Source organism: Tetrahymena thermophila (assembly GCF_000189635.1).
Source record: "Tetrahymena thermophila SB210 genomic scaffold scf_8254764, whole genome shotgun sequence".
Lineage (NCBI taxonomy): Eukaryota > Ciliophora > Oligohymenophorea > Hymenostomatida > Tetrahymenidae > Tetrahymena > Tetrahymena thermophila.
In genome coordinates this window covers 135,479-158,274 of record NW_002476523.1, presented here as the reverse complement: position 1 = coordinate 158,274, position 22,796 = coordinate 135,479, and the positions used below count along the sequence as shown (strand labels likewise).

The 22,796-nt window shown below is 22.7% G+C and overlaps 5 protein-coding genes across 5 annotated transcripts; 3 read left to right on the top strand and 2 right to left on the bottom strand. All coding sequences in view use genetic code 6, as the record gives it.

The window, feature by feature from the left end:
- Positions 1-1,109: 1,109 nt before the first annotated feature.
- Positions 1,110-3,251, top strand: TTHERM_00633180 (hypothetical protein; the record flags this gene model as incomplete). Its single annotated transcript, XM_001010056.3, has 7 exons — positions 1,110-1,221; positions 1,356-1,515; positions 1,584-1,647; positions 1,701-1,937; positions 2,000-2,664; positions 2,831-2,971; positions 3,071-3,251. 7 exons carry the CDS (start codon positions 1,110-1,112, stop codon positions 3,249-3,251), a joined length of 1,560 nt encoding a protein of 519 aa, XP_001010056.2.
- A 415-nt stretch (positions 3,252-3,666) lies between these two features.
- Positions 3,667-4,809, bottom strand: TTHERM_00633170 (7 transmembrane receptor (secretin family) protein; the record flags this gene model as incomplete). The annotated part of the gene is made up of 3 exons (XM_001010055.3): positions 3,667-3,908; positions 3,971-4,281; positions 4,385-4,809. 3 exons carry the CDS (start codon positions 4,807-4,809, stop codon positions 3,667-3,669), a joined length of 978 nt encoding a protein of 325 aa, XP_001010055.1.
- Positions 4,810-7,855: 3,046 nt separating this feature from the next.
- On the bottom strand, positions 7,856-11,098 carry TTHERM_00633160 (tristetraproline, zinc finger protein; the record flags this gene model as incomplete). The annotated part of the gene is made up of 4 exons (XM_001010054.3): positions 7,856-8,051; positions 9,307-9,563; positions 9,997-10,129; positions 10,635-11,098. 4 exons carry the CDS (start codon positions 11,096-11,098, stop codon positions 7,856-7,858), a joined length of 1,050 nt encoding a protein of 349 aa, XP_001010054.3.
- Positions 11,099-14,903: 3,805 nt separating this feature from the next.
- TTHERM_00633150 (60S ribosomal protein L36a) lies at positions 14,904-16,669 on the top strand (the record flags this gene model as incomplete). The annotated part of the gene is made up of 4 exons (XM_001010053.3): positions 14,904-14,906; positions 15,088-15,193; positions 15,559-15,655; positions 16,546-16,669. The coding sequence occupies 4 exons, from the start codon at positions 14,904-14,906 to the stop codon at positions 16,667-16,669; spliced, it is 330 nt and encodes a 109-aa protein (XP_001010053.1).
- Positions 16,670-17,521: 852 nt separating this feature from the next.
- On the top strand, positions 17,522-22,268 carry TTHERM_00633140 (hypothetical protein; the record flags this gene model as incomplete). The annotated part of the gene is made up of 7 exons (XM_001010052.2): positions 17,522-18,666; positions 18,870-19,518; positions 19,568-19,987; positions 20,043-20,246; positions 21,259-21,696; positions 21,759-21,874; positions 21,971-22,268. The coding sequence occupies exons 1-7, from the start codon at positions 17,612-17,614 to the stop codon at positions 22,266-22,268; spliced, it is 3,180 nt and encodes a 1,059-aa protein (XP_001010052.2). The 5' UTR covers positions 17,522-17,611.
- Positions 22,269-22,796: the final 528 nt, after the last annotated feature.

The window sequence follows — 22,796 nt, the reverse complement described above, 5'->3', positions numbered from 1 at the left end:
TTTCTTTTTTCCTATGAATAATTCAATAATTCATTCATTCATTCTTTTAATTAATGTATTTAATGATATTTTCAAAACAAATACATATCGCCCAATGCACACATTAGCAATCAAACCTTATGAATAATATCTTTTCTTATCAATCAATATCTATTTTTGATTAAAAAGTTTGATGTAGAATTTGATTTTTTATTGATAAATTATGCGCTCTAATATTTTGCTACGTGCTTTCACTGAAAAAAAAATTTATCAACTCATATTTTTTTATCTTAAATTATTATCTAATTTTATGTTATGTTAAAATTCATAATCAACTATTTAATTCCTAACGATTTCACTCATGCTAATTTAGTATTTATGTTAAATAAATAATAATTAAGTATAACAATAACACTAATTAATTTTTCAATATAACAATAATCAATTTAAGATAAAATGTTAAAATATTTTTGAATTAATTAATTATTAAAGATATTATTTAGATTATTTTTAACAAAACATTTTGATATTTTTAAAAAAATACTCTGATTTTTATTTTTAAACTTTTTTTATTGATTAACATTCGAAATTTTAATTGATTTATTTAAAATTTTGTTATGCTAGTTTAACTAAGTAATGAATTAATTGGATTAGTTTTTGTCAAATTAATAAACTGATAGCTTAAAAAGAAGTATTCAAAATAATCAATTAATTTTTTTTATTTAATTAATTAATTCTAAGATTGTTGATTGGTTGGCATCGCTCAAAATAAAATTTGTTTTGGATTTATTATAAATGAATGAAAAACTAAAAACAAAGAAATAAATAAACAAAATCTCTTAGTTTTTTTAGCTCATTTTTAATTTGTTTGTTTAATGTAATCTGTATCCACAAAATATTGGTTGCGAACAAATAATTCATAAAAAAGAGTAAAATAAGAATTTTTATTATTATCTTAACAAAAGTAATATTTTTTACTTAATTAATTTTATAAGCATAGCTACTTATATACATAAATACATTCACATTTCTGATTTATTTGGTAATACAAAAAGCTAAATAATAACCCTAAAAAATTTTTTACTTAGGAGATTCATTTTAAATTAGGAGCTTCATTCTTTTTATAAATAATGTCAATTTATGGAGGATTTGGTTTAAGAAGAACTGAGTCTAAATACAACTGGTGTCTGGAGTAAATGCTGCAGGTCCTTTCAACAAAAATGATTAATTTAATTGAAAAAGGTATTATGAAACTAATTTTTGAGAAATAAATATAAAATAGAATAAAATAGTTTTTAATATTGGTCATTTTGAATGAAGATTTATTAAACTATTGAATAAACGATCTTTTTCATTTTAAAATCATATAAATATAGAGTCAGAATAAACTATAACAAGCTTTAAATTCAAATTTGGAAAAATATATTGCATGATGAAAGGAATGGAGGAGCATAAATACTTACCTCCTAAGTTCTCAGAGTCAGTCAAAAAATTAGCAGATTTTGTAGGAATAGATTTTGAGTTTCTTGAATAATAGTAAACAAATTTACATATAAATAGTTATTTTATTTTTTAAGATATTTGAAATAATTAACTAAATAAAGCATGCCAACTACTACGATTAAAGGCGATTCAATAATGGAGCACTCAAATGAAAAATAGAATACAGTAGAAATAACCAAATTATTAATAAAATGAGTAATTTATATAAATTATTATAGAGATAGGATAGCTAACAAACACCGCCAAAAGCTATGAAAGCAAAGATTAACGGAAGCAGCCAAAATAATAGTTTAAACAATAGCTAGGTAAAAGCTTTAAGAACTCCAAATTCTTCTAGTTAAAGGAAAAGACAATTTTCAAGTGGAAATTATTAACAAAGTGCTTAAAATATTATTATAAATCCTTTGGACAGGTTTAGTGAAGCAACATCTTAAATATACAAAATTTATGAAGAAGTAAGCATTTGTTTATTTATTTATCTTATCATGAAAAAGAAATATTTATAAATATCAATTAGAATAATTTAGATAACAACAATGAAAATACAAAGTCAAATTCTAGTTAGCAACAGCAAATTCTATAGCAAAAATAAATACAATCGATAGATAATTCCAAACTTGTTTCATAAGATAAAAACTATGATGGAAAACACAAAGAACTTATTAATAGAGTTTTGAATAATATATAAGCTGTACATTCTCTATAATATACAGATTAATCGAAGCTTACTTACATTACCAATAACCCTTATTCTTAAAGTAGAAATATGAGTCCAACTCCTGATATTTTAAATAGGAGAGAGAGTAGACCTCACTCGAATGACAAATAAACTATTTTCTAAAGAAGTATCGGAACTAAAAACCAAATACCTTCGAATAACTAGACTTTCTACACTTCGAATGTATTCCATATGTATGATAATAAAAACTAGCAATAAAAAAATAGAACAAAGTGCAGTCCTCTATATAGTCCTAACATATAAAGCATACAAGATGAAAGTATAAAAGTTATTAAAAAGCCGAATACGAGATAGAACTCTGAAAGAAATCAAAGTGTTGGTCCATCTTATATTTAAAAAAATAACAGCCATAATTTTAGTTTAGAATAATCTCAATTGCCTAACTCAGATAAAAAACCATTAAAAAACATAAGATTGAAGAAGTCAAAGATAAGCAAATAAAGGTATTAATTAACTAGAAAAAGTTGTTTAGTATCTAATTTACATATTTATGAGCATTTTATTTATTTATTTAATTAATTAATTGAATTGTTTTGAGAATTTACTGAATTTTTGCTTGTTAAAAATGGAAATAGATAATAAAAATTACAATATAAATATTATTAATAGTACAAAGGAAGATTAAGCTAATATTGTCATAAATTTAAAAGAAATTAATGGAGAAGATAATACAGGCTAAACTATTTTTAACCAAAATGCTGCACAAGGATAGTAGTAGCAGCAACGACTGCCATCATTTTCACCTATGAGGTAAATTAACACAAAGAATTTATTTCTAATTATTATTAAGTTATTTATATATGTATGTATTTATGTTCAACCATTAAGTAATTTTTGAACAATAAGCAGAAATTACGATACCAGTGATGATCTGTAGGGGTTCTTAGAAGGCAATTTTGTATATAAAGAAAAAGAAACTTTATAAATAGCTGGCTTGGATTAAAAGGACCAAGAACCTTAAAAAATGAAAGTAAAAGATGTTCTCCTCATTGAAGATTAAGTAAAGAATGAAGATACATAAATTGTCTGATTTACATGCATAATCTTCAAGCAATTTTTATTTTTGTGTAAAGCGATTAAATAAGTTTGTATTATGATAAAGGCTAGCAAGGCATTATTTGTTAATCTATGATTTGCTTTATAAAATTTCATAACTGATTTGGTTTGATTTTCTTTCTCTCAAGTCAGACATCTCTTTTAAATGGTTATCATTATTCCAATATTATATTAAATGTAAAAATAATATTAAATTATTTATAAATCATTAATTAACTATTATAATTTAATTTGTATAAACAAATGTATATTATTATTTTATTTTATTTTGTTTGTTTGTTTCATCTTTCTTAAAAAAGCTTTTCCATTTCTTTTTTGTTAATAGAATTTATTTAAATATATTTATATTTATTTCATCTCAATTTATTGATTTGATTTATATTTTTTGTTCATTGATTAAGTTGTTCCATTTCAACTTGGCCTTCGCCAGAGGATATGGATGCAGTTTTTTTACTATCTTGCTGATGATCTTCAGCTTCATTAAGGTTTTATTCTTCATATATATATGCACTTGCAAAGCATGGTAGGCTTGAGCATAGATTTTCTCTGATAACTTTACGGACATTTGAATTGAGACCGTAAACACAAGCATTAAAAAATCCTTACAATCCACCAAAGAAGATGTGCAAATCTAAATTAATAAATTAATATTAATTTTACTTATTTTACTATAGCTTAATAAAAATAAATTACATGAAAGTATCTCTGACGAGATACCGATGAAATCAAATACTCTTTCTACGGTACCAGCACTCCAGCAAACCAATAAAATAAGAGGATATAGTGTTAGTCTATTGATTAGTTTCAGCTAATTTTTATCTTGAGTTATACTCTTGACATATTTGATTACTCTGTATATTGTTATGCCATTAAATACGAATGCTATCCAAAGAGGAATATAAAATTCTATTCCTACCAAAATAAATGTTAATACTTTATTGCTGCCTTCACTTTTTATCCAGCACCAGCCTCCTTATGGGCCATATTCATTTAAAATTAAAGGTCTATTTAATTTATCATAAAGTTAATAAATAAAGCAAAGTATTAAAGATATTTTAATAGTATGAAAAACGTAATTTTCTCAAGTAAGTAATAAATTATGATTACATCAATGACATAATTAGGGGAAATCCAAAAGCAATCGCAACCATTTTTGTTTCTGTTTTTTGTTGTAAGTTTGTTACCACTTTAACGGTGGAGTTGTAGAGAGTCCAGGCAATAACTGCAGTCCAACAAATAGAGGCAAGCTATCCAAAATTAATCATTAAAGCCTAAGTTTTACAAGTAAAATTTGCCTCTTGAAGCTATTCAGGAGTGTCTCCAATCGAGTCAGTAACAAGAAGGTACCCTATAGAAGATATTAAGTCACTTACACTGAGCCAAAAGACATATATAAAGGGGAAAACCCTGAGCTTTTTGAAACTCAAAAATATTCCAATAATAAATATAGCTCCTAGAAGAGAAAAAGAGCTGACAACAATAGCTATAATCTATATAATGTTGACCTAATTGTGGTTAGAAACAATCGTCATAACTCTATGCTAATGGCTTAATTCAAGCTTTTTACTTTATAATTTGTAGCTAACTAAGTGCGCTAAAAATAAATAACAATAATATGTCTTAGAAGTATTTGCTAAATAATAATTTAATAAATAAACAATCAATTAATTAATTAATTTTTAATTTTTTTTTTCTGGCCTAGTTACTAATAAATTCTTCTTAATGACTCATTTCATTTCATAAAATCAATCAATATTCTCTAATTATTTAAAGTTGGTTTTAATAATAGATGAGGCTGAGTGTTAGAACTATGTTACTAATACAAGGCATATATTTCTATCTAATAAAAGATCAAAATGCTTTCTATTTACTACTAAAAGTTATTCTATTTAGATCATTCAAATATTATTATTTATTAGGTATTCATTATCATAATTTCATTCGAGTTTAAGTCTATTTGAATAGCAAACAATCTATCTATCTATCTCTTTTTCTGATAGCATTATCAAAATAAATTATTCAAAATTTCATTTCAAACTGTATACCATCTATATCAATCATCTCTACCTGCTATTTGGAACCTCAAAAGCATTAAATTTAATTTTCTTTTAATATAATTTTTACAAAAACCAGTAAATTTCTTCTATATCTGAGAAACAATACAAAAATTTAAAATTCTATTATTCTGTGCTAATAAAATATTTAAAATTTATTAATTTCCACTTAAATGGCTAAATTAATATTATAAATACAATCAAGTAGATTTTATTTAAATTATAATGAATAAAAATAAGATTACCTTTTTAGCAAAATATAAATTTATTTCTAATATTTAATTTCAATTTCCTCAATAACTACAAAAATAAAATTAAATATTTTTTTCTATTTTAATTTTTTTTTCAATTAAAATGAAATCAAATACTTTTAATCTAATTTAGAAAAACAAAATATTTAATAAATTATTTCAATTACTTTTTAAATATATAGAAAATGCATACTTATTCTAGGCATTTATTGAATTATTAATTAGAAGCAATATCAATATAAATATATAATTTCAATTAAAAGAATCTATCTATCTCTCCAAAAGCTATTTAAGCATAGACTCTATTAAGAAATATTAAGAAAAGTATTTGCAATTTAAATAAGAAGATTTAGTATTAAATTATAAATAAATAAATAAAAATTGAAAGAATGTATAAATGAGTAATTTTAATTAATATATGATACTATATATATATATGTATATATAATTTATATATGATATATAAAAATATTTATAAATAATAATGATCTACAGTGTGTGTTTAATATATAGTAAAAATAGAGAAAGAATTTAAATACAAGATTTAAATGGAATTTATTGATCAATTGATTGTTTGGTTGATATCAACAAGCACAAGCAAGCAGCTTTCTCAATTAATAACTGAATTTTTTATGTACGTTTTGTTTAAAACTCTAATTAGTATTCTTTTATCATATTTATCAGCTTTTTGATTTATTAAGTATGATGATTGTTAGTTATTAGTTAGTTAGTTAGTTAGTTAGTTATAAGATGTGATTAAATATGCAACAGTGTTTTTGAATGTTTGATAAAGTATTTTGGGCTGATTATTAATACTAATATGTAAAAGGATTGATAGTAAAGATTCTACCAACACAAAATTGAAGTTTGACTCCTTTTTTTGTATTGATTATGCTGCTCTTAAGTTATTATGAAAAATCCTCCATTAAAAAATTTAAAACTTATAAAAATGATTTTGTAAAATTTTTAAAATTCATGAATGAATTTTACTTAATAATTATAAAGTATTTGAATTATTATTAATTAGTTTATAAAGAATAAGTCAAAAGGTAAGTGAGTAAGTAAGTAATTTAGCAAGTGATTTAATTTTCATATTTATCTGAGATAATCTCCATCTAATTTATTCCATTCTTCATAAATCATCTAAATAATCTTATTTATTTATTTTGAATGTAAAGACAATTAGATTTATCAATATGAATTATATTTATTTGTATTTTGTTTAGAAAATTTTGACTTTCTAGTTAGCCTTTATTTTAAACTAAAGATGGCTCTTAATGATTGGGATTTAGATAACTATTTGCATATATATATATGCTACAATAAATATTTTATTTTAGACTAATTTAGAGCTTTAGACAAATACTTGAAGTTTGTATAGTTATCTTTGTATTTGATACACCTACGGATAATATTTTAAGGGTTTTATTCAGCTATATTAACTACAGGTGAATATTTATTTCTGTTAATTATTAAATATTGTTTTCGAACTTTATACAACTTTTAATTTTTAGAAAGCCATAGAAACTTAGAGAGATATGCTATCATTTTAAAGCAGACTGTTAGAATGTTAACAGATATCTGAAGCTATTTAGATTATTAAATTGTTTACAAGTCATCTGATTCTGATGATAAATAAACAGATATTTATCATAAAAGAGTCTAAAATTATAAAATTGTCTTTTGATTCTTTTAACTAAAAAAGAATAAACTGAGTAAGTTATTTTAAATAAAGATTGATTGATTATTATGAAGATTTTTAGTTGGGAGATAGATAATGAATGAATGCTTTAATATAAGAAGTAAGTTTTATTATATTAGCAATATTTATTTTTAGTATTAAAATTAACTTTACTTATATCAGTAATAGAATTTAACATTCTATTTACTCTTTTTATTATTTTTGAGTTTGTTTTAAGTTTATATTTAAAATATTATTATCTTTTTATTTAAGTATGCAGTATTTTAGTTTATTTGTTTATTTGTTTTATTGATTGATTGATTGATATATTGATGTAAATTTTATATAAACTGTTGGTTTGAGGAGGACATTGAATACTTTTACCAAAAAACTTTAAAGTGTTTGTTTGGAAAAAGAAAATAACTTTAGGGCGTAGATAACCGTAGAGCTTTTAAATAGTAAGTAAGATTTTGTATGAAATGAGATTGCTCTATAGCTAAGTAGTTTCAATTTAAGTTTGGTAGAATTTAATTATAGAAGTAGGTAGAGTTAAAATAAAAAAGTAATTTAAAGTATCATTTTTAGCTTTTTTTCAAATGTTTTAATACTCAGTGGTGAAATCTTTGATTTCATTTCTTGGGTAGTAAAGTAATTCAGCTTAGCTAGGATTTGAGTGTACTTTTTAGCGAATTCCGGTTGAAGAGAAATCTTCACTGGTAATTTCGTCCTAAGAACTCGAGTCGTCAGTTGATGACTGTTAACTTGAAATCTAAAAGAATATTGGGAGCCTATTAATAAATAAAGAATTTAAGTAAATTAATTATATCAAATAAAGTAAATTAGAAAGAAGTTAAGCAGAAGCTTAAAATAAATTATTAGTCGTTAATTTCAAAATTTTGAAATGATGTTAGTAATGTTTAATTACATGCTTAATATATTTATTTTTACAAGCATTTATATAAAGTAAATTGAATCTTTTAAAAATAATTTTATGATATATTTTTGAAATAAACAATATATCATATTAATTATTAGATAAAGAAGTTAGGTAGAAATAATACAGAAAAAGTTAATAGCGATTTCTTTTTACCAAAAATTGATGGAAAATTTTAAAATAGAAAATTTAAAGAAGAAAAAAATTGATTCAAAAGAAAGAAAATTGAAGTAAGTAAGTGGAAGATAGAAAATTTATGTTGAATTTATTTCAAGAGATTTTTTGTATTTTTTCACTAAAGATTTAATCAATTATTGATCATAAAAGCAAGCAAGATAGCAGGCAGACCAGCCCATATAATAGTTTGCATTTATTTTAATGTGAAAAAATTAGAACAAATAAATAAAAGAATTTAACCATTTATGCTTTTGTTTTTCAATTAAAAGGAATGCTTAATATAAATTAATCTATATCTTTATGGCTTTTCTTATTTCGTTACTTATGTTTAGTGATTAAAATTTTATTTGCTCGCTAATCATTTGTTTTTTCTATTTTATTTGCATCAATAATTCCAAACATATTTATTTTAATGGTTTACGTCTTATTCGCTAAAGCTTTAACTTTGATTTTGCGCAATCAAAATTTGAAATTATGAGGAGTTTTGTTTAAATTTGGTAATAAATTAATCAATCAGATAAGTGGAAAAATTAAGAAGGTTATAAATAAATAAATAAATTAGTAGAGTCGAGATATTTAAATTTATATGAAAAGTATTAATTCTATATCCTTTCTTTATAATATTATCACATTTATATGTGAATTTTAATTGATTTCTAACACTTTTGCTACTTGCGTCATTGCGCATTCTCTAACACTATTCTCACTTTTATTAAATTATTCACAATTTTGTATTTATTTATTTCTTTTTTCTTTCTGAGCTGAGAATAGCGAGTTAGTTTTAAAATAATTTAATGGTTTAAAATGAATTAAACTTAAGAAAAACTTTATAAATTATTGCGCTTTCTGAAAAAAAAACCTTTTATTGAATTTTATTTTTATATTTTTGTTTGGATATAAGTAAACAAATATAATTAGTTGTTTTTAAGTACCTGCTTGGTATGTTGAAATTCTTGCGCAGTATTTCTAGCCTCTCTGGCACTTAAAATAGCTTTTTGCTAGGATAAACTTATCTTAAGAAATCTTCATGGCCTTTTTCAATTAGCTAAGTGATGGAGTGAATGTATTGGCATCTGTTTCCATAAGAACAGATACCCTTGATAAAAAACTTCTTGCATGGTTTTGTTTTGTAATTAGGGTGGAGATGAATCTTTCCTTAAAGTTGCTCCTTTCCATGCGCGAACGAGCACTTTAATATAAATATAAACATTGTAAACATAAAATATTAAAAGGGGTAAAGGAAAAAAACATCCCAAGTTAGATAGAATTCATTCTAAAATTCAAAAAAAGGTGATAAAAAGTTAAGGAAATTTGATTTCTGATCAAACATAATTTGAAATTCAGAAAGAGGTCCTTAATATAAAAGAAATTTCTATCAATTAAAGTTGGACTGAAATTTATAAATTTTCAAAATAAAAGAAATTCATAAAAAATTGATATGGTATATTTATCTATTTGTCTTTTTTCGAACAATTGTTTGTTTATTTGTTTGTTTGCTTAAAATTTTGCTTTTGTATCAGATTCTCTAGAATTAAACTTAACATTTTCAAAGATCATTATTGATTTAAATCTAATTTTTGATTGCTTGTAAGTTTGTTTTTGGTATTTAAAAGAAAGTTTACCTTATCTCCAAATTTGCAAGTTCCGGTTGCTGTCCAGTTTTTGCACATTTCTGTCTTCAACTTTTTGGTATAATCATCGATAAATTTCTTCTTTTCTTCGGGAGAGCAGAACACTTTTCTTTTTGGTTTCACACTAGATTATTTATTAAAAAACAATTATAAGCTTAGCAGATAAAAAAAAAAGTACGCCAAAAATCCTTTTCTCTCATTATTGTGAAAAGCAAGATTAAAATATAAAAATTACTTTTATTGATTTTTTTAGTTCAAATTTAATGATGAATTTTAATTTGCTTTCATTCATTTGATTAAAATTTTAAATGAATATTTTGATGACTATTTGATTTATTCATGCATATAGTCGTTGTTTAATACTAGGTTAATAATTACTAATAGAATGACAGGGGAAAATAGTAAAACAATCGATTGAATAAATAATTAATTGGCGATTGGCTTAAAAAATTATACATATAGTAAGTAGTCTTTGAGAGTTAAAAAAATTAATAATAATAATAATTGAATGCAAGGGATGAGAGATTATCAAAGAATATTTGACTGTTTCTTTGATATTTTAATTGATTTTTGATTGTTTGTTTGCTTGATTGGTTGATTGTTAGTTAGTTATTTATTTAATTTATTACTCAATATGGAATTCCTCAGTAGAGCTAACGTCGGTAGAATATTTCTTTGGTGGGTTAAAACCCTATCCGAGAAGTAGGCTGTTTGTTGAGTTGTATGCCTAATAGGCGTCTTCTGATTCAGAGTGATTGGGTGTTGATGCTTTTGTTGAGGAATTGCAACCTGTCTAATTGAATTACAAGTAGTTTGCATTCTGTTTTCGCGCAACAAATTTATAGGAAAAAAGAGGTTAATAGATTGAAAAAAATATAAAGAAATGTTCAAACAAAAAGTTTTAATTTTCTTTATGAGAACTTAAAATGATAATTAAGAAAAAGGATAAAAAAATAAAATTGAAAAATGATTTTATTTATCTTAATAATCTCATAAGAATTTAGAATATTTAATTGGTTTTTTTCTCAAATTTTTGTTTGTTTGAATCAATTTATTACATTCTATTGTGGTTAAGAAGTTGATGATATGCCATAATAGAGTTCTTTACTTTCATCTATGAAAGTTTTCTCAATGCTCCTGTAGCTACCGTTTGTCTAATTCTTCATTTAAGTAATTCTTTGGTGACAATTCTTAAACCGTTTAGATTATTTATTACTATCAAGTATTACTGCCGCCTCCCTTTCTCTTCAAATGCGCGATTATTTATTTTACGATCTCTTTACTGGAATTTAGTATTGCTGATTTGATTGAATTTGATTTTATTATGTTTTTGTTTGTTTGTTTGTTTGCTTGATAGTTTGATTTTTTGTTTGTTTGTTTGCTTCACTGTATTATTAATTAATTAACAAATTAAATGATTGTTTCTTAATTTTTTTGTCTGCCTTCTCGTTTTTCAATTTAATTTTTTGTAGGATTTTTGATATTATTAATATTTTTTGTTTTGTTTGCGCTTCTTCCTAATTTTTTTTTTATATTATAACAAGCAATCCGAAATCCAACAAGTAAGAATATGTATGTAAAATCAACCAGAAAGCATGTAAAATCAAGTAAATATCAAACAAAAAATATATAAAAACAAAGAACAGTAGAGCAGACTATAAAACTGCAGCATTTATTATAGGAATTAACCAAAAATAAACTTGGAAACTAAAAGGCCATCATCATAAACACATACTATTAATTTCATATATAAATCGATCATCAAATTTAATATAATAAAATGATCTATTAATCAATCAAATAAATTTATAAATTCTGCTTGCTTGTTATTTTTTTGTTTGTTTGATTATATGTGTGAATTTTCTTATTTTGATAAAAACTTTAAAATAATTAAAAAAATAATAGACTCTTTTCTTTAATAATAGAAAAATTCATCAAACTCACTCACTCACTCAAAAAATAAAGATAGAATATAAATTCAACTTCCTGAGGATTCTTCTTTTACCAATATTTAATATTTTGGTAACAGAAACTGCCAGTTATCTAGCTTCAACTTTTCCATATTGCTCCAAAAAAAAACCGGTTCTTTTTATAACCAAATAAATCATTTAAATCATATAAAATAGATAATTTTCTCATAAATATGATAAATTCACTAAAATCCAAGTTGTTTTCAGAGAATAAGTAAGTACTTTCAAGGATCAGCCATCATACATTTTATAATTTAAAAAATTCATCCATAATAATTATTTATTTAAAGTTATTATTTTGGATCGCTAATATTTAATTAAAAGTATTCACAGCTTATTATGAACACTAAAAATAACTTTCAATTTTTTCAATCAAATTTAAATATTTTTGGCCATTAATTTCTTATAAAATAGCAAGAATAACAAACGCTTACTGAGATAAAAAAACCAAGTTATTCTAATTTTCTCTAATTTAGAGTTTATTTAATACTAAAAAATAAAACTCAAATTATCAAAACGAAAAATCTAGTAGACTTATTCTTATACAATTGAGTTATAATTTAAAATAAAGAAGAAAATACTTAATTACTTAATAGTAAGTATTTTGTAAATTATAATATTCAGATACTTTATTTGATGAAATTAATTAATCACTATATTAATTATAAATTGTGCTATTTTTCTTTATTAATTTTGTAAGTAATATTCTTTTAAAAATTATTAGATTGGTTAGTGTATCTTCCAATCATAACTTGGTATTTTTGTATGTAACATTAAAAAAATGTCAAACATATTTATTACTTTCATAAATTCTTTTTAATATTTTATATTTTATTTATTCAGAAAATTTAAAGTTAAAAGTAGCAAGCAAACTTTTAGCATTTCGCAATTAACTCAATAGTAAATTTTACTTGGAAGATTTAAAAGATTTTATATGGATACAGAAGTAAAGAAAATACTCAATTATAGTAATATCAGATAACAATTAATTTATAAAAATTAATAAAATCAGTATATTTTTTAGGGATATTTATTTTTAAAATAGTATTCATTTAAAGCTAATTAATTATTTAAAAATTGAGCAAAAATTCACAATCATAATCTATAGTTAGCTAAATACAAAATTATTCTTTTTTGCAAAATATTCAAAATAAGAATTTTTCAAAAAAAATGATCAATTAAAGTGATAATATTTTATAATACACGTTGAATTAATTTATTAATTAATTATGTTATTATATACTATTTAGCCAAAAGTCTGATGTAAAAGTATTATTTTGTTTAATATCTATCTACTTTTTGCTTTTTATAATAAATATAACTCAATATTTTGTATAAAAAATTATAAATGACAGGATTTAATAGGAAAAAGATATGTTTCTCATAAATTAATTTATCTTTTTAATTCATTTTTATTTAATAATTTTTATATTAACAATAAACGTTTTTCTATTTATAAATTGAATTTAAGAATTTCTCACTTTTATTATTTTATTAAAAACAGCTTATTGTTAATTATAAAATTATCTAAAATGGAATAATAGTTCTTAAGATAATTTTTTTCTCTTTTTATTATTTTTATTAATATATTTTAACTTTTTTCTAAGTGGTAAAAGCGCTATGTACAAAATATTCTTAAAATTAAATAAAATAGCTAATTGATTATGTTGCAAAATTATCTATCAAATTTAATTAAATCAAGTCTATCTTATTTATTTATTAATAAAAATGATATGAGTCCATTTACTTAACATTTTAAAAATTAAAATTTCTTAATAGATAGTATTTAGCATAATCATATAAAATTATTTTTATTTTAAATATATAAAAAGAAGAATCTTATCTAATATTCTTTTCTTTAAAATAACGGCGTATTTAAAATTAATTTCAAAAATAATTATTTAAAAACGTTAATTTTATTTATTTTCTAATTTATTATTTATTTTTGCAAATTAAAATTAAGCTATTCAAATATTTTAAATAGGTTTTCATATTTTTAATTAAATCTTTAAAAATAATTTTAGTTTAAATTTAATAAAAAAAATAAAATAAATTATATGATATTTAATAAAAAAATAAGTTAATGTTAATTTTTGATGTTAATAAGTGATTAAAAATACTTTATTAAAAAGAATATTGCAGAATACTGATTAATATGAATGATTAAAGAAGATTATGTATATTGAAGATTAAAGATTTAGCTGTTTAAAAATTTTAAGAATTTCTAAACAAAACAAATGAAAATGTGATTGATAATAATTCAAAATTTCATTCTAATATAAATTTAAATTAATTGATTTATAATAGATTATTAGATATCATATAAATATTTATTGATTGTTTTTAAGTACTTTTGTATATATTAATAGAATAATTATATTATGATATAAGTCTTTTATGTTAATAATATAATTATATATATGTTAAACGCACAAATATCTGATAAATAAAAGGATGCTTGAGGATAAAGTTTTGATAATGATTAAAGAAAATAAATGAATTATTTTTGTCATAATATAATTTTTATAATAGATTATTAGATTGAAATAAATTATTATTTTGATGCAAGAATGCATAAAAATGAAAGAATATTTATTAGGGAAATGGTAGATGTAAGATACTGAGTGATTATGTGAATGAGAAAGAAATATTATATTAGATTTAAGGATAAAGAATTATTTATAAATAAAATGAGAGTGCAAAAGAAAGAAAGATTCAGATTAAAAGATAAAAAGTATAAAAGGAGAGCAAATTGGTCCTGCCTGGGTGATACAAATTTTGCTTTGAAAGAGGATAAAGGAAAATAGAGAGAAAATAGTCATTGTGATCGATTTATGCTTTAAAGAGACTGAAAGGAATAAAATAAAGAAAAACAAATTAACAAATATAAAAGTAAAGAAAAAAAATATCAATTTTCACTTAATTAAAATGGTAATACACTTTTTCTTTAATTTTGCATGGACTGATTGACTGAATTACTTCCTTTGAGGCTTACTGCAAGTAGTTTCAGTAGGCCTAGAAGGGCGCATACTTAGCAATTATTTAATAGTCCATGCTATTCTTATTAAATAAATAAATTGACTTTGTTAATCATTTCATTTTTATCATTTAGGTCCAAGTTCCCAAGACTAGAAAGACTTACTGCAAGAAGTGCAATTCCCACACTAACCACAAGGTCTCCTAATACAAGAAGTCTAAGGAATCTACCCACGCTCAAGGTAATTAATCACAAAATTCAAATAAAATTGAAAGCAGGAAAGGCTTAGTCGTTTAAAGATATTTCGAAGGCATCAATTTGTTTGTAGTTACGGATATTGTAATTAATCATATCATTCAAATAATAATCTCCAAGTAGATCAAAGAGTTCTAACAAGAATTTCACAATAAAATATGTTGTTTCTTTTCAACTCTTCAAAATGCTAATTAATTTTTGAGAGACGAATGAATGAATGCCTATTTTGTTTTATGGGAGAAATATTTTTATATAACATGAAGAAATATTAGATGATAAGTTTGTTTTCCTGCTTTATTTTGATAAATTGTAATAACATTATTAATGCTGTTTTTTATTTTCAAATTACAGGTAGAAGACGTTACGACATGAAGCAATCAGGTTTTGGTGGTCAAACCAAGCCTATCTTCAGAAAGAAGGCCAAGACTACTAAGAAGGTCGCCCTCAAGTAATTTAATATAAAATAAAAGTCACCATAACACAAGGAATTTCAAGCGAAAAATAAATAGCTCAAATATAAATTATTAAATAAAGTGCGCATCTTAAAGAAATAAGTTATCGCTGAACAAACAAATAAACCAATTTCATTTTGATATTTTGATCAATCTTAGCAAACTCGCTAAATTGTAAAGAGAGCCGAATTAAGGGGAAATCAATCGCATCGGTTGTTAACAGAAAAGATATTTGAAAAGATTTAAATTATGTTTCTAAGGTTCTTCTTTATCATCAACAAAAGCAAAGATTTAAAGAAAGACAAAGAGAGATAAAAATTAAGGAATTAAAATTAAAAAAGCTTTGAAGGATAAAAAAAATAATTAAAACGATTTGATCTTAAAATGAAATTTGAATTAGTTGCTTTACCTAAGCATGTTATATGGCTGCTCGCAAATCAGTTTTTTATTCTGCCTACAAGCAAGCATATATATATTTTGAAAATATTTAAAGTGAAAAACAAGCCAAGCCAAAAAATTTAGTCAAGTTAAAAAAAATAGATAAGTTAGCAAGCAAGCAACTCTAAGCAAAGTCAAAAAAAAAATCACTCATTATTTCATTTTAAAATATATATTGTTGTTCAGCTGATTTAGAAATGCAAATGAGTATTTATCCTTAAAGGCTCATTAATTAAACATGCAATAACAAACAACTCAAATCCCTTTCATTAAAAATAAATTTTGCTCTGCTTAGGAGTTTTATGAAAGAAATAAAAATAAATAGATAAAAAAGATATGCACCAAAATAAATATTGAGCATCCACTACTAACTTTTCGTTATGAACTTCCTTGAATAAAATGAAATTAATATCAATAAAATTCTTATATTTATTTTATTTATGAATAGGTTCGATTGTACCACCTGCAAGACTAAGAGAGTTATTCCCATTAAGAGATGTAAGACTATTGTTTTCATGGATATCACTCAAATCAAAAAGGCTAAGGTCAACAAAAAGGACCCTAACTGGTGATCTGCTTAGATTTTCTATCATTACCATTTATAAATAATATATATTATTAATATAAAATAAGTTATTTTAGAAATGTTAATGCTTTATGTATATTTCTAAACACATATTTAAACTACTTTTAAATTGTTGACTCACCAAAAATATCACTTCTTCAAAAAATAAATTAATTCATATTAATAACAAATTATTCTTTATATTTATCTAATTTTGTTTTGTTTGTCAGTCTGTCTGTCTATTCAATAATTATTGTATTTGCTTTATTTGCAATCCAAATAATGCATAGACACGAATGAATGAATAGTCAGTCGCTTTCTCTATACATGCCAAGTAAATTATTGGATTTGAATCACTTTTCAAAAAAATCATCAATACTTTAATTTAAAAAGAAAGTTCGCTTTTTTAATTTTAAACTACCTCCTTCCAATAGTTATTTTTAGCTCATTTGATTTTTCTTCTCAAAGCTTTTTCTTATAAATTTAATAGCAAAATACTTCAGAATCTATTTTAACGTTAAAAATAATTCTATTTTATTTTTCTTTGAATTTAATTTGTTAGAAATCGCACTAAATTTGAAAAATAAAATATTTTTTAAGGAAAAAAATAGCTAATTGGATTTGGAGGAAACAAGTCAATGAAAAAATATATAATTTTATTTGATTGCAAGAAGTAAGCAAATTAAATTGTGTTTAATGGTTTAAATACATTTTTGATGATTATTTTAGATACATTTCATCCAATAAATAAATAAAAAAGAGTTTATCTATCATCAAATAGCAGCGTTAAAAAATTGCATAAATAATTTATAAATATCAATAAAATTTATCAATTTAGTGGTTGTGCAAGAAGTTTATAAATTCACAAAACTAAAATCAAAGGTTGTAAAAGCAGTAGTAAATAAATAGCAACAAAGCAATACTAAAATAGGTTTATAGAATTTCAGATATGAAGCAAGCCAGTAATTTATCCCCAAATAGTAGAGTCAAGTGGTAGCAGGACAACTCAAGAGATCAATAATCTTCTAGTTATTAATATAAAGATGATTAATTATAATATTAAAACTAAAAGAAAAATACTTCGCCAATACGTTAGCAGTAAAGCAATAGCTCAAGCAAATTACTCTCTAATTCTACAGCAAGTATTTTAGAAAGATTGAAAGAAAAGCAATCTTAACCACCTAAGCTTGTTATTAGTGGTAATGGGAATCAGAATGGAAATAATTAATATTTCAACAGTCCATTCAACAAATCAAGTAGTAGTCTAAGATAGATTTCAAATGGGAAAAGTCCAAAGAATTATTCTAAGTATTAGCAATAACCTTAAAATGAAAGTGAAGTAATTGAGAAAATTAACTAAAGTCCTGAAAAATTGCAAATCCATGAATAATATTTGAAATACTCTTAAGAGCAAAATAATGGAAGATCATCTAATTTATCAATTAGAACTCCAACAAGCCCTTAAAAATAATAAGGCACTTTAAACTCATTCAATCAAAATTAGAATAATTCTGGTTTGAAAAAAATGACATTAGAAAATAAAAGTCTGAATTTCATACCTGATAATTAAGAGCAATACGGAAGACATTTAAACAAGAGCAATAGCGAAATGATTGCTTCTAACGTTCTTGAAAAAATAGTGGATTTAGAAATCAAACTCAAGAAAGAGCTAATTAAAAATTAGCATTTAGAAACTTAAGTTGATAGTCTAAACAAGTAAAATGACAAGCTATCAAAACTTAATCATGATTTGACAATGCAAAATTCTAATCTTGTTAACCAAATTACTACAAACGATTCAGATAACATAACTCCTTCTAAGCAAACAAGCAAAAAATAAAAAAATTCTAATAATAATTAAGAAGCTGTAGATTCAAATAATAGTTCTATGTCTGACATAAATGCTAAAGATGTTAATTACATTAAAAGTCTTGAAAATGAGTGTAACAAGCTATAAGTTTTGCTCGAATAAAAAAATAAAGAATTACAAAGTTGGATGCAAAGGTAATTTAAAATGTTCATTTTTTTTATCTAATAATTTTTGCATTTTAAATTCTCTTTTGAAAATATTAAAAAATGATTTCAAAATATTAAAAAATCGTTTCAAAATACTAAAAAATATTTTGATTAAACTGAAATTTTAATGTTAATTTTTGGTTATGATTTATGATATAAAATAATGTTTGATTTAAATATAATGAATGAAGATACATAGAGATGCAAAAGAAAAAAGAGTAGAAATTCGAAGAGAGCGAAACATTTAATATTATGAAAAAGTAGATTGAAAAATATGAGGAATATAGTAAGAAATAAGGTGAATAGACAAGAATTATTGAGAATCAAAAGTCTTCTAATGAGAGATTGATAGAAAATTTAAAGGATGAGGTAGCTATGTTAAAAGGTGAAAGGGATACATGGATGAATAAATATTAAGAAGCTATGAAATAAAATAATAAAAGAGACTAAGACGATAACTACGAATTTATGATGGTTAAGCAGTAGAAGGATGAGATACAATTGAAATTGGCATAATTAACTGATTAATTTAATGAGTAAAATTAGTTCCTTCAAGAACAAAAACAATGGACTGAACATTGGAAAAATAAAGCAGTTCAACTTGAAACTAAGGTTTTAGAAAGTTAAAAGCAGGACAATTCAAAATATCAACAAAAGATTGATGAATTAGAAACAAGAATTCAAAAACTAATGCTAGAAAATTAAAATATTAAGAGCAATGTAATTCTAGAAAATTAAATACAAGAAAGTGAAAGATATGCAAGAGTAAATGCTGAGAAGCAAGAAATTTAAAGTTAATATAAGCAGCTATAGAGCAAGTTAGAGCTATTGGCAATGGAAGTAAAAATAATATTAAAAAGAATCCATTTAAATAGAATCATTTTATTAGTTTAAAAATGAAAGGGAAGAGAAGAATCAATTAGCTAATTAGCTAGATTAATTCAAAAATGAAAATACAGAAATGAGGATAAATTATGAAAAAAAAGTTACTGATTTAGAAAATGGAGTTAAAGAGAAGGCTAACATAATAGAGCAAATGAAAAAACAGGAGAAAGAAGATTAAATTAAAGAAATAAATAATCGTTAGTAATAAGAAATAGAGACTCTTAAAATGAGAAATAAGATAGTTCAAATTGAAACAGAATTAGGTAATGCTAAAATTGAGCTAGAAAAATCTCAGTCCAAAACAAAAGATTACCAAAGAGAATTAGACACTTGGTCTAAAAAATGCGAAGCTTTAGAGAGACAACACAAGCAGTAAATAGAAGAATTGAATTAGCATCATAGCTAGTTAAAGCAATCAAACATAGTAAGAATTTGTTTATATTTCTATTAAATTTAAATTATTTATTAATTATTTTAAGGAAAAAGAAGTTAAGGCAACCAAACTTGAATCAGAAGGAAAAATATTTTATCTTGATAATCAAGTTAAAATAATGACCAAAGAGGTCTAAATTTGGAAAGAAAAATGCTAATCTTTAGAATTAGAATATGAAGAAAGCATCAAACTCAAAAACACAGAGATAACAGAGAGTTAAAATAAAATATAACTTCTAAACCAAAAGAATGTAATCATTTTAATCAATTTTCTTTCTTTAAAAGATATCAAGTTAAAAATTAATCAATCAATCTTCGCCAATTTCCTTCGATAAATACTTGGAAAATTTATTTTTAAAATAATCTTTAAAGCATTTTATTTCAAAACTCATTAATTTTTAACTAATTAATTAATTAATTTATGACCTATATAAAAAGGATAATAATTCTAAATTTTATGGTTGATTTTTTTCAAATATTAATTGCTTATTTATGATACGAATTTTACCTCAAAATCATCTCAATTTTTAAATATAATTACTACTATGTAAATTAATAATTCCATTTATATCAAAAGATAAAACATGCTAGAAAATTTAATGTCCTACTAATTTTAATACAATTTTTCACAAGGTTTTTTGTTGATAAGATTTTGAATGTGCAGAAAAAATATACTATTTAATTATAACATTAATTAATCCATTAACAAAAATGTGATATTTATCTTAATAAGATTAATAATTAAACATGCAAATTTTTTTTAAATAATATTGAAATCAAAAATTATTGACAAATAAATAAGCTATTTGAAAAAAAATTAAGAAATCAGATTAAAATTATAAAAAATATTTATTAATGAATATTTTATATGAAAATTCAATATTTAATTTTATTTTTTTTCTAATCAAAATCCTCAAGTTTAATAAATAATATTTCATTTTATAAAAAATTAATCACCTAATTTTAATTAAAAGAAAATTTCTTTTACTAATTTATATCATTTTCAATGTAAATAAATATCTACTCTTGTTATAAATTAATTAGCTTATTATATAATCTTAGGTGAAAAATGCAATTTTACCACTACTTAACTTTAATTATTGTCATTTAAAAGACTGACTGTCTGTCTATAGCTTTTTTTATAATAGATAGATAGCAATCTTTTATTAGTAATTTTTAAAAGCTTATTGATTTTTTAGAAGGAGAAACATTTTAGAATTAAATCAAAAAATCTAATCAGTAATTTATTATTTAATAATTTAGTTAACTAGTTTGAATGAATTAAATGAAAAATACGATAAGGAATAAAAAGCGTAACAAGAGAAAATTGCTGAGTAAAAGCACCAAATAAAGATTTTACAACAGTAAATTGAATAAATACAATTAGAAAACTAATCTTTGCAGGAAAACAGCATCAAGAGAATAAGAGAGCTGTAAGATATAGCATAGAAAGCTTAATAGGATATTCAAGGGAATAGCTATTCTTAGTTAGATACTAAAATAAAGCAGTTGTAAAGATAATTATTGCAACTTGAGATAGAAAAGAACCAAGAAATCGATGAGAAGAATTAATAAATATCTTAGTTAGAAGGAGATAAATCTTAATTAAAAGAAAAAATACAATTGTACAGCTAAGAAATAAAAAATTTAGTTTCATATTTGGATAAAGAAAAATAGAATGTCGAAGACCTATAAAAACAAGTAAAAAATATATTTCAAATATAAAAGTCTATTTTAATTTATTTATCTATTTGACTATGCAGATTTCACAGGCTTAAAGGGAAAAGGATGACTTAGAAAATTAGATGAATGACATTAAAGATTAGTTCGAACACAAGTCTGCTAATTGCGATTTCTTACTTTCTGAAAATGAACAATTGTAATCTATTTTTTAATATAGTTTGTATTTTATTTATAAAAAATAGCATATATATTTGAGTGGATGAATTGTAAATTAAATATTAAATTTGTATAGAAATAAATAGATCACTGGATTGAAGATCAAATTAAATCACTCTCAAAATGTGTAGTAATCAAGATTTTAATAATAACAATCTTAATAATAGTAATAAGAGATTAGGTAAGTCTAGTAAACTGCTAATCGCTTAAATTAGTCCTAGCAATACCAACAATCGCAATAATAGAAATAGTAATTTAATAACCAGAATGAAAACTAGTAATTTATTTTACAAGGATATATGAACAAGCAAGATTATCATTAATTTAACAACATATCTAACTAAAATTAAGAAGATAGCAACGATAATTAATGAATAAATCACAATACATATAAAAAATGATTAGAAAACAAGTAATCAAAAATATATTTAATGGTTTTACATAATTAATATTATCATATTTGCATTTATTTATTATTTGTCTATTTTCTTTAATTATATTTGTAAATATGTATTTTTTGAATAAATTAAATGAATGATTGAATAGTGAAAATATATTCAATCTGTCATATCAAATAGATCTTTGTTAAAAGTTTTAATTAATTATATGCATTTGATAAAAGTAAAAAGCTTCTTTTAAAATACGATTTAATTTAAATACAGTCAAATGTTTGTGCATGTATTGATTTGAAAGTTTTGAAATAACCTTCTATTTAAACAAGTAAAATTTCTTCTGGAATTCAATGAGTTTTTCTCGATTGATTTTAGATCACAAATTTTTTAAGAAATTTGATTTGAACGGAATTCTGAAATTAAAAAAAAAGTCTATTTTGATTTACTGAAATAAGAATTTACTTGGTACTTCCTTAAAGCCAATTTCAGAATTTATTTTAAATTGAAAAA